The sequence below is a fragment of the Salvia hispanica genome, chromosome 5 (genome assembly GCF_023119035.1).
Source record: "Salvia hispanica cultivar TCC Black 2014 chromosome 5, UniMelb_Shisp_WGS_1.0, whole genome shotgun sequence".
Taxonomy (NCBI): Eukaryota; Viridiplantae; Streptophyta; class Magnoliopsida; order Lamiales; family Lamiaceae; genus Salvia; species Salvia hispanica.
Window position 1 is genome coordinate 27,166,235 of NC_062969.1, and position 11,415 is coordinate 27,177,649.

General features: G+C 40.2%; 2 protein-coding genes across 3 annotated transcripts; one reads left to right on the forward strand and one right to left on the reverse strand.

The window, feature by feature from the left end:
* Positions 1–782: 782 nt before the first annotated feature.
* LOC125190272 lies at positions 783–6,723 on the forward strand. 2 transcript variants are annotated; one of them, XM_048087533.1, is made up of 7 exons: positions 783–915; positions 2,103–3,511; positions 3,728–3,826; positions 4,255–4,431; positions 5,383–5,448; positions 5,535–5,771; positions 6,211–6,723. In XM_048087533.1, the coding sequence occupies exons 2-7, from the start codon at positions 2,107–2,109 to the stop codon at positions 6,429–6,431; spliced, it is 2,205 nt and encodes a 734-aa protein (XP_047943490.1). In that variant the 5' UTR covers positions 783–915; positions 2,103–2,106; the 3' UTR covers positions 6,432–6,723. The 2 variants fall into 2 exon arrangements, with proteins under 2 accessions (XP_047943490.1, XP_047943491.1); XM_048087534.1 differs by having other exon boundaries at positions 3,746–3,826.
* Positions 6,724–6,918: 195 nt separating this feature from the next.
* On the reverse strand, positions 6,919–10,152 carry LOC125190271 (putative leucine-rich repeat receptor-like serine/threonine-protein kinase At2g24130). Its single transcript, XM_048087532.1, has 2 exons — positions 7,491–10,152; positions 6,919–7,424 (listed from the first exon to the last, which is right to left on the reverse strand). The coding sequence occupies exons 1-2, from the start codon at positions 10,042–10,044 to the stop codon at positions 7,021–7,023; spliced, it is 2,958 nt and encodes a 985-aa protein (XP_047943489.1). The 5' UTR covers positions 10,045–10,152; the 3' UTR covers positions 6,919–7,020.
* Between the last annotated feature and the right edge of the window lie 1,263 nt (positions 10,153–11,415).

The window sequence follows — 11,415 nt, forward strand, 5'->3', positions numbered from 1 at the left end:
TAAATCTTAAATGATACTTCCTCCGTTCCAAAGTAATAGAGTTATTTTGTCATTTTGGTACGTTCCATAGTAATAGAGACATTTTCTTTTTTAGTAAAGTCAACACATTTTTCCACACCTACTTTACTCTCTCTTACTTTTTTCTCTCTTCATCTTTCTACCTTTTTCATTTTCCACTTTTTCTCCTTTTACTTAACTCACCTAACACAATTTTTGTTAATATTCGTGCTGAAAAGAAACGCCTCTATTACTATAGAATGAAGGAAGTATATAGTTTTAAGTTTAGCGTTCATTTTGAAATAAATCAAACTTTAGTGACAAAATTTGAGAAAGAGTGTTAGAAAAGAAAAGTAGAATAAAATCATAATCTTATACTAAGAATGGTTTAATTACACCTTAGAATAAAGAAGATCTCCTTTCATATTCATATATTCATATTGTAACTCTTACCATGGTAAACATACAATTAATATTTCCTTCCATATTCATATCGCAACTCTTACCATATGCACATACAATTAATATATTTTTTGTTCTAATTTTCCCCATTCTCTTTATACCATGGCATACTCCGGCTCTAATATTACACCAATAATAATGGAATACACATACAATCCCCGCGTTGATACAACGCCACGTTTGTTGCTAAACAGAAAAACATTTGATAGGAGCCCTCCATTGGACAGTCACAGAATGCACCATCACAGCTGGCTATTTTAGTTACAAACAAAGCCAAAGGGAGTCGTCGTCTCATGTTACGTGCGCATCCCACCGACCGAACCCTTTAAATCTCTTTCTCCTCAAGCGCCAAAAACATGATCTCTCTCACTACACTTTTCTCTCTCTATACACTCACTCACCACTCTCATATGTCATCACTTTGAAGTTTTTCTTCACCGATCAAAAATTCATCTGGTACGCAATTTCGAAAATCCTCCTTGATTCTCGTCAAGCGCGGTTTTATTTATCATTTCTAGATTCGCGAGGGTTATTGATCAACTGATTTTGTTCCTTTTTTAAAAAAAATCGCCAATGGTTCGTATTTCTGCGGATTTCTTGTGAGAGAATCAAACGTGTTTTATGATGCATCCTTACTGGTATTTGTGTCTCTGAGATTCTTATATGGCGGATGTGTGATAGTCCTTTTTTCTAGTGTTTATTCACCCCCTCTGTATCTGTATCTGTATCTGTATCTGTATCTGTATCTGTATCTGTATCTTTGGGAGAATAGAACCGACGTCTATCTGGTAAATGTTGGTGTGCTTTGTATGTTGTGATCGTTGATGTTCTCTTTCGTTTTTAGTTGTACCAGTCAATAGAAGGTGTTTGGCATTTTAACTGATGATGATTATGAAGACCTGATTTTAATTCTAATTCTTACCTTTTAAATTGTGAGTTTTTAAAAAAAAGATTCTTTGAATTTTTTTTCTTAATTTTATTTTGTTGGATTAGGCCATATTTGGCAGGGGAATAAAGCATCTGTGCTGGGGCCTTTTTCAAATGTTTGTGAATTTTTCATACTCCCTCCGTTCCACAGTAACTAAGGCATTTCATTTTCTGCACTTGTTTTGAAAAAATGATATTCAATAGTTAAAGTGGAGAGAGAGTATAGCAAGCAAGAGAATAATGTAGTTTGATACTTGAACATCAGACTATTAAAACCATCATACAATTTCATTTCCTTCTAGGTGTGAGACATAGTATGTTTTCTAGTATCTATTATGCATGATTTTGTAGCTCTATTGTGTGCATAGAGTATATGGAGTGATGTGAGTAATTGGATTGATGTTTTTGGTTCAAGAGAAATGGTACCAGTGTTCATTGGTTGGAAACTGAAGATAGGTATAACTCACCTTTTGTTTTCATTTGACATGCCTTTCCTCTGACAATTTTTGATCCTCCAAGTCAGTGTCAGTGAAGAGTTGCTTTGGTGTCTTGAGTCTGAAAGTGGATAGTATAATATTACTGTGCAAGACATTAACTGATTGAGTATTTTACCGCTATATATATATCTCTGTATTTGCTATGCAATAGGTGAAACTATCCTGCAATCAGCTGGAGAAAATGATTCTTTTTCTCATACTTCTGTTTAATTTGTTTAGATAAATGGGAAATGCCATTCAACCTGTATCTGCTGCTTTGGAGGAAGGGAAAGATGAACTTAATCTAACTAACAACCCAAGTGCAGCTAATCTAACTAACAACCCAAGTGGAGCTGATGGTGGGAGCTGGACTCATGGCGCTTGTAGTTATGAAGAGGAAAATATGTCTCTCCCATTTAATTCACTAGGCTATGATCAGTTTTCTGGACATGATATACAAGAGGATTGTCACTCTTACAATCCTAATCTGAATTGCACAGCAGATCCTAAGGTAGATAAAAACTGGACTGACATGTCTGAGTCCTGCACAAAATATGAAATGCTGCCTCCAGAACTGAGCATGAGAGGAGATGGTGCAGATTGTCTGACGACCTCAGCTGTCACTTCCATGGACTGTGGTGAATTAGACATGAACCTCTCCCCACCAATGTGCGAGACTGGAGCAGGTTATCCAATAAAGAATTATGGAGCAGAAGCTCAAAGTAGTAGAATTAGTAGGTTCCAGATGAGTGGACAGTTCTCTTCTTCAAGCACATCTTTGTTGCCACTCGTGGAAAATTTTGGTGCAAGAGGAAATAAAAATGATCAGGGTTTTCTTACTCTTGGAACTGGAGGTGGCAGAGAGTTCAGACCAAATAGGAATTTCAGTATCCGAGAAATTTCCAATACATTGAAGGAGGTCTCTTCCCAATGTAACAATCCTATTACCGGACCCCACCAAAAGAACCTCACTACTCAATTGGCAAGTGCGGATGCTAGGATCCTTACTCATGCTGGCGGGTTTTCAAGATCTAACAGTACTTCCTATGCCCCAAGGTTTCCAAGTGAAGATCAGGAGGTTTCTTCTCGATTTAATGATTCTAATGTTAAAAACTTCCCAAAGAATGCCTCAAGTCTTGCTCGCCTGTCCGGTGGGGATGCAGGGATCCAAACTAGTGCTGGTGAACTTGAAGGGTTTGCTAAGGACCTGTTGAACATTGCTCATTTGGAAGGTGAGGCTGCAACTGTGCAACTGCAAACTAATGCTGGTGGATTATCAAGATTGACACATAGTAGGATGCCCACAAGTATTGAAGATAGGATTATTGGAGAAACAGGGTTCAGGCTGAATTCCAATCCATTCCCCAGTCTTCACACTCTGCAAACTAATACACCTACTACGGCCCCATCAAAAAGTTATACATCGGTGTGTCAGCCATCTTCTATACCATTGTCATCTGGAAGCACTTTACCATCTCAACCTAAATGTGGTTCAAAGCCACAAATAATGTCCACACATTTGGCATGTCAACCTATATCATGGCAACAGGATCACTCTAGGAAGAATTCCATTAATGTGCCATCCATAGATTCCCGACATTACAATTTGGACAGGGACAAACTGAGATCCACCAGCCATGTACAACCTGGTGAGTCTTGTACTCCCACTTTGATGTTTTTTGGATGTTATATTGGTTCTGTGTTCATATCCTGCCAGCTTCCATAAACTAGAAATTGGGACAAGTTGTAGATTGAAAATTAAGAAGACCATCTTGTCCAAGTGATTAGTTAGCTGGTGGGAGAGTATGGGGTAGTAGTCTATTCATGTGAGATTCAAACTAAATATTTATTTTTAAGCATTTTAGCTTTCCTTTTGTTGATAGGAAATCTTAACCCCGCAGTAGAAGGTACAAGAACAGGAGCTGCCAAAATTGGTTCTTTCACATCAAGTGTTCAACCAGCAGGTGAGCTCATTGACATATTCAGTTATGCCGCTCACTGGGATTTTGACCAAATGTGCTTACTCTTATTCAAGCCTAAACTAGTTTTTCCCCAGTCACTGGGCTTTTATATGAAGAGAAACTCCGTTTTCAGTTTGTGGTTGAGTGGTTCTTAAAAGTGATTCACTATTTTATTATTTTAGTCTGTTCCCTATTTGATCATTCATGTCATAAACACTATCGCGCAACGAACTTATCATTAAGCCTTATTTTTTGTTTGAGCTTATATAGTCAAATGTCGCTGAAATGATTTGGCACAATTTACTGCTAGTCCATGTATAATATTGTCATATTGAAGACAAAGTTCTTTATCTTGTAGTCTGGTATATGAATACATACTTATATTCAGCCTAGATGTTTTAGTTTACATGTCATGATTTTGTTTTCCTCAGGACAGTTTCATGCTTTTCATAATATCAGTCCTATTGAAGCACCTAGGACCTATATTTCCCCTGACATAATCAGGCTTCAGTTTTCAAAAGGTAGCAGTTACCAGTCTGATGTGGCTGCTTGTTTTCCTGAGAGGTTGGGTTTTCAACCTGATTTTGCTACTGCTCAACACACAAGAGGTTAGTTACATGTTAGAACTTAGAATGTTATAATACTGAGTTAACTGATACTTCATGTATTTTTGTTAAATTTTGGGTTCTGAATGAGGATGTCAGTTAACTCCGGTTTCTCAGTAAATACTAACTAAATCTATTTTCTATGTCAAGGAGAACACAAGGATAGATTTAAATAGGATAAACCGTTTCCAGTATCAACCCACTGGAACAACTAAATAGATGAATCATCCAACTGAATATAAATGCATTAAAATAATGAAAATTATATGAAGAACTTAGATGTTGCTTCATCAGGTGGGGGTTGCAATACATAACTTTGTTTGACGTGAGAATAAGCATGAACAGAGTCAGCCGTTAAGCAGGTGTGGCAAATGCTCCTCCTCTCACGGCTCACCCTTCTCCACCTTTATATATTTATTACTACAAATTTTCTGATATATACCAAATGCCCCTTCTCATATCTATAGAAATTTCTTATAACTACTACCTCCGTCCTTGAAAAATAGAAACTTTTGAAATGGCACACATTTTAATGCACAATTGGTAAAGTAAGAGAGGGAGAAAAATGGGTAAAGAAAGAGAGAGGAAGAGAAAAAAGTAATGAAAGTAGTGTTAGTGGATTGTGGGGTCCACTTTCTAAAATATAAAGTTCAAAAATTTTCTATTTTTAAGGAACGGACCAAAGTAGAAATAGTTTCTATTTTTAAGGGACGGAAGCAGTATAATTTTACCCCTCCTACAATAAAATTCTGGCTACGTGCCTACGTTCCTGCGAATATGTACTTTCTTTACTTGACCCTTTCCCCCTTACACAAAATCCATTCCTCTGTTCACTTAAAGAAATTTAGCTTCATGGTAACAACAAGTTCTTCCATGTTTTGTTAGACAAGAATATATGTCAGGCATATTAGCTTTGAAATAACTGTTCCACTGTGATATGCCTTTTTTATTCAGGTCCGTATCAGCATGGGATGTCAACCCAATCATCTGCAGTCTCTCCTGAAATCGATAATTCTGATGGTATCCAATGTTAATGTATCTCAGCAGTATAACAAATTATGGATCCACTTCTTTTGGTAATAGTTTTAAAATCTCTCATCTTGCAGGTCAGGTTGTTCCAGTTACAAAACTAAATATTACGCCTCAGGTTGCTCCTATTATTCTTCCTCATCCACCTTTGAAAAGAAAAGCAGCTGCAAATCCCATTGCACCCTCAGGTCAACGGAGGAAAAAGATTCCACAATCTGCTATTAGTGATTCTCTTCCTCAACAAAGGCAGAACACTCCAGCTATTACAGCTCCTATTCATATTCCAACTGCACCTCTTCAAGTAGAATGGGAAGGTACATGTCCTGTTTGCAAATTTGGATGCATTAATTGCATACTGGAACAAAAGAAATACTAAGTGTTTGATTATCCATTGTCCATTAGATCATGCATAACAGCACAGGCACTTAACATTAAATTATGATCATAGGTTGGGCTTAGCTATGTCATAATTTCCTGGATTCAAAATTGTCTCGATCGTGAGAAATATATTTTGGAGAACTAGAAGAAATATTGTTGATATCTTTCCGTCCTTAATTCCTTATTTAGTCCATGATCTGCTAGATGTGGTCTCTTTTACCATTAGCAAGAGATGTTTGATAGCTTTAAATAGATCCTTGGTTTTCTGTAACATCTATAGAAACTAGTCTCAACAATTGCATTCTTAATTTGCAGTATGCTGTTTGGTCCCACAATGGACACAAACAACTAAGCTAATACCATACATGCCTGTAGGTTTTGAAGAACCACTTGAACCAACTGGACACAGGTGTCTCTTGTGCAAGAGGGATCTTTCATTTACAGCAGAAGGCTTAATGTACCAGCCCACAGCTCCGCCACCCGTTGCTGTTCTTCCGTGTGGCCACACTTTTCACGACTGTTGCTTGCAATTAATCACTCCTGAAGACCAGTTGAAAATTCCTCCTTGCATTCCTTGTGTCGTTGGTGACACCTAATCACTTTTGCTGATCATATTCTGGCTAATATCTTAAAACTTTTGTGGTAAAGTGTAATTAGAAATAGAAAAAGGAAGGGAAGAAAAATAGGAATTATTTTGTTGGTGATGGAGGTAGGGGGTGGGCGTAGTTGATGGAAGTGTACATAGATAGGGTTCCTAACTCCCACAATGATGGTTAGGATACCTTTTCTTTTTGTCAACGGGTTTATGTTGCTAATTGGGATTTTGCTATTACCAGATTATATGTACATATGGTGTACGGAGGAGCTTCCAACAAACTCATTTTGTCACAGCTGGATATAGATTTAACTTTTTCAAAACTAAACTTTTAGCTCGGTTTGTCACCATGGAATTATGGGTGTGGAAATAGAATTTGAATCTTTAATTCTAATTCCAGTGTTTTGGTACTGTTAAAATATTATTATTTTCAATTCCATATCAAAAGATTTTTTGTTTTTGAAATTCCATACAATTTGATTTATGTATTTAGATAGAACGTTGTGGCAGCTCATGTAGAGTAAGATTGACATTTGGTTGATTGTATGCTAGTATAAAAAATTCCAGCAAGAGGGGAACAGTGGAAAAAACTAAGAATCATTGAAGGTTGAAGAAGAGACTCCAAGGGAGGATGAGAATGTGGCAGTGGTGTCGCCACTAAGGTAGCTCTTGAGGCGATCCAAGTCATCGGCACAATCAAGCATGGTGGGGCGCAGAGTTGGCGAGTCGTGCGTGCAGACGAGCCCCAGCTCGATCAGCTCTCCGATAGCGACCTCCCACATCCGCATCACTGGTGGCGACACATCCCTCAACGCCCCAACCAGAGTATGGTCCACCACGTTCTCCATCCGCCCACTCTTCACGTATCCGTGCAGGCTCATCCCTCCCACGAACATCTCATCCGTTGGCCTCTTCCTCGTCACCATCTCCAGCACCACCACTCCGAAGCTGTACACGTCCCCCTTGGTCGACGTCTCCGCCCCAAAACCATACTCTTCAAAACAGACCGGAGTCAGGATCATCAATTTGTCGATATGGGACAAGGGGTTTCAGTACCTACCTGGTGCTATGTAACCAATTGATCCACATAGCATGTTTGCGGTGGAGTTCCCTGCATTCTCAACCATCCCGCCGCCTTCAACAGTCATGACGAGCCTGGATATCCCGAAGTCGGAGACCAGAGCCGTCATGTCGTCGTTGAGGAGGACGTTGCTGGGCTTGAGATCGCAGTGTATGACCTTAACCGGAGAGTGGTGGTGCAGATAAGCCATCCCTTCAGCAATGTCGCTGCAAATGTTGACCCTCTGGAGCAGGGTGAGCCCCGCTGACCCTGCCTCGGGCGGGTAGAGGTGGGCGTCTAGGCTCCCGTTCGCCATGTAAGGCAGCACGAACGCCTTGAACTCTGGCAAGCTGCACGCGGTGATGATACGTATCAGATTCCGATGGCGAATCCTCTTCAATATCTGGCATTCTCTGTTGAAGACCTTGGTGGAGTTGCTTGTCTGCAGCTGTAAAACCTTGACGGCGATCTGCGTCCCATCCGGCAGGCTTCCTCTGTAAACGCGGCCGTAGCTGCCTGATCCCACCAACCTCTCGTTGTCGAATCCCGCGGTGGCCTCCACCAGCTCTTTATATGTCATTCTTGGGAATTTCTGTGTCAGCTCAGGCGACTCTTTCCTCTCTTTTCTTGATCGTCTGCGTGAGATGTTGACTCTCACCCGCTGCCATCCTATCACGCAGCCGATCGTTGACAAGAATCCGGACACAAATATGATCACACAGAATATGATCAAGTAAGTTCTTGATCGGAAATAGTAGTGCTTGCGCTTGCAAGGTGGAATGCCAGGAACGGAGCCACAGAGCTTCGGGTTGTTTAAGAATGATGATTTCGTGATATTAGTAAAAACGCCGCCGGTGGGGATCATTCCTTCAAAGCTGTTGCCGGAAAGATTGAGGAAAGCCAGAGTCTTGCTCTTGTTCAAGCTCGCTGGGATCTTTCCGGATAGTTTGTTGTTGGAAAAATCCATGGCTACGATGCTCTTGAGATCGCCTAATGTCTGCGGCAGAGCTCCTTGAATGGAATTATTCGAGAAATTTACCAGCTTGAGCGCGTCGCAGCTGGAGATGAGGCTGGAGATGGTCCCGTTGAATCTGTTGAAGGAGAGGTCGATCTCCTCGACCTTCTCCAGCTTGCTCAGCTCGACTGGCAACGGCCCGTTGAGCTGGTTGTGCGAGAGGTTGAGGAAAAACCGCATTTCCTGAAGATTGGTTATATTCGGAGGCACTCTTCCTGTCAAGAAGTTGTGGGAGAGGTCCAGCTTTAGCAGGGCGAGGCATCCTCCTATGGTGGAAGGTATCTCCCCCGAGAGAAGATTGTTGTTCAGGAACAGGAAGTTTAAGCTAGCAAGATTCCCTAGATCATCTGGGATCTGACCCGTGAGATTGTTGTGTGACACATCGATCAGCCCGAGGGATGATAGCTGGCCTAATGCAGCTGGGATTTCGGTGAAGAAGTTGTTGGAGAGACAGAGTTGTTCCAATCTGGACAAGTTGGCTATCTCAGGTGAAATCTTGCCAACTAGAAAGTTGGATGTTAAGTTGAGTAGTGTTAACTTGGATAGTCTCCAAATTGCTGAAGGAATCGGACCATGTATCATGTTTCCTTGCAGTTGGAATGTTGTCATTTTATCACTGAGTCTTGCTATGGAGCTTGGAAGAGTTCCTCCGAGTCCCAGGCCGGCCAGCTCCAGCTCCTCCAGCTCGGTGCAGTTAGCCAGCGCAGCAAAGAACGGCTCTAGGTTCGTGTTGTTATCGTGGCTGGTCATGTGATTGTCTGATAGATGGAGATAGCTGAGGTTGACGAAGCGAGAGATGAGCTCTGCAGGGAGTTGGCCGGAAATGCTGTTGTTTTCGACGTCCAAACTCAGCATGCCTGTTGCATTGCCTAATGATGAAGGGATCTCGCCCACTAGCTGGTTGTCGTACAAGCTGACAGCCCACAAATCCGGGCAGTTTCCTATTTCGGATGGGATGGTTCCGGTGAGCTGATTCGAGGAGAAGTCTATGTTCTTGAGGCCAGTGCAGTTGGCGAAGAAGGTTGCTGGTATCGCCCCGGTCAAGCTGTTTTGGTAGAGGTGGATCAGCTTGAGATTGGAGAGCAGGGAGAAGGAGGCCGGGATCTGGCCTTGCAGGTTGTTTTTGCCGAGTTTCAGCTCTAAAAGGTTCCTGATCGAGGAGATTTCCCAAGGGATCGGTCCAAAGAAATTGTTGTCGGCTAGGTGGAGGTAGCGTAGTTGGGTGAGGTTTGACACGGCACGGGGCAAAAGTCCTGTGAGGTGGGAGGCGTTGAGGTTGAGGTAGACCACACGGCGGTGCTGTATTGGGCTGCATTGCACGCCAGTGTAGTTGCAGACGGGTGTGAGCTCGTCCCAGTTCGCGAGGCTCGAATGTGGATCGGATGTTATGGAGCTCTTGAATGCTAGTAGAGCAGCTCTATCAGTATGCAGAGAGTGATAATGGTGATGGCCTAATGTGGTAAGTAGATGTTGCATCAAAGAAACAAATATGGCTATCTTGAACAACATGCTGCTGCTGCTGCTGCTGCCTCTGTGCATTGATGATTTGTTTCCACCAAAGTTGGGAGAGGGGCATAGTCAAGTTGGTTAGGCCGTTTGATAAGAGATTGGATTATTTGTGGTACATATGTATCAAGAAGATAAAAATAATCGCTTTTTGGGTGTGAAAAAGTGTAGTTGCTTTGCTTCCAATGATGTATGATTAGTGGTGGGACTAATTAATAACTATTTGATTCCAACTTGCAGTAGTGATGAGTAGATACTCACTCAACTTCTCAACTCAACTCAGATTGTTGAATATCATATATATTGATGAATGATGATGGTAGTTGGCCTGTTATCACAAGTATCAATCTTCAACTTCAAGTGGAAAAAACAATATAAGGCGCCAGTTTAATTTTTTACGCGCAAACACAAATAATTGCAAATCACTTTTAATTTATCTAACAAGATTAATCTATGGCTAGGCTATAGGTGAGGTTTTTTTCGTTAGAGTAGGTAGCTTTTGGTCACAACTTAGATCTTCATTGTTTCTTTAAGGGGAATTTCATGAAACATTATCATTACCTATGGCAAATTGCTAGTAATAAATTATGAGATGTGGTATTTTTGGGCCATTTTACATCACATTTTTGCCCAATTTGAAGTTTTCAATTTATTGTGGGTGGAAGCTTGAAGGTGCTTGTCCATGTGAATTTCGTGACCATACATTCTCTTTCTTTTGCTCTTTCCTTTACTCGATTTTATATTAATATCTTAATATTTCGACGGATTCCATCCACACCAATTTCGAGAAGGAATTAAATTTAAATAAATCAATACCATGATTCTCCATGGAAGTTTTCAAAAATACATTGTCACAGAATTTAATGTAAATACTTGCATACATAACAAATATACTCTTCGTACCCGGAAATAATACACACCTTAATGTAGCATGGATTTAATCAAAATAACATAATGCATTTTGTGAGTGGAAAAAAAGCACCAATTTCATTAATTATGAATGAGAGCACAATGGAGGGTTGTATCGTTAAAAAAAAGGTACGAGTGTACGACAAGGTGCATACTTTTTTCTTTTTCCTTTTTCATGTAAATCGGTATAATTATATTTTGTAGACTTGTAGTTACTCGTTTTTGTAATGATTATCCTTTTTAAAACTAGAGTTTATTATTTATATTACATTTTTTATATATTTAAGCTAATCAAATCTAATGATGTTTCATAATTCTAGATTTATGCTACTTTTTATAATTTTAACTTTTCTACGTCAATTATTTCCCTAAGAGTTGATTTTTAATTATTAGGATTTATTATGATATTCGATTTCAAATTATAATTATATCTAATCATTTTGTTCTAGGATGGGGTCACCATGAAGTCAACCTGATAATGACTCAACCCAATAA

Coding starts and splice junctions, on each gene's coding strand:
- LOC125190272 (XM_048087533.1), top strand. CDS start 2,107: ATGGGAAATGCCATTCAACCTGTATCTGCTGCTTTGGAGGAAGGGAAA. Junction 3,512..3,727: donor CACCAGCCATGTACAACCTG/GTGAGTCTTGTA, acceptor TAAGCATTTTAG/CTTTCCTTTTGTTGATAGGA. Junction 5,449..5,534: donor TGAAATCGATAATTCTGATG/GTATCCAATGTT, acceptor CTCATCTTGCAG/GTCAGGTTGTTCCAGTTACA.
- LOC125190271 (XM_048087532.1), bottom strand. CDS start 10,044: ATGCACAGAGGCAGCAGCAGCAGCAGCAGCATGTTGTTCAAGATAGCC. Junction 7,425..7,490: donor AATTGGTTACATAGCACCAG/GTAGGTACTGAA, acceptor TCTGTTTTGAAG/AGTATGGTTTTGGGGCGGAG.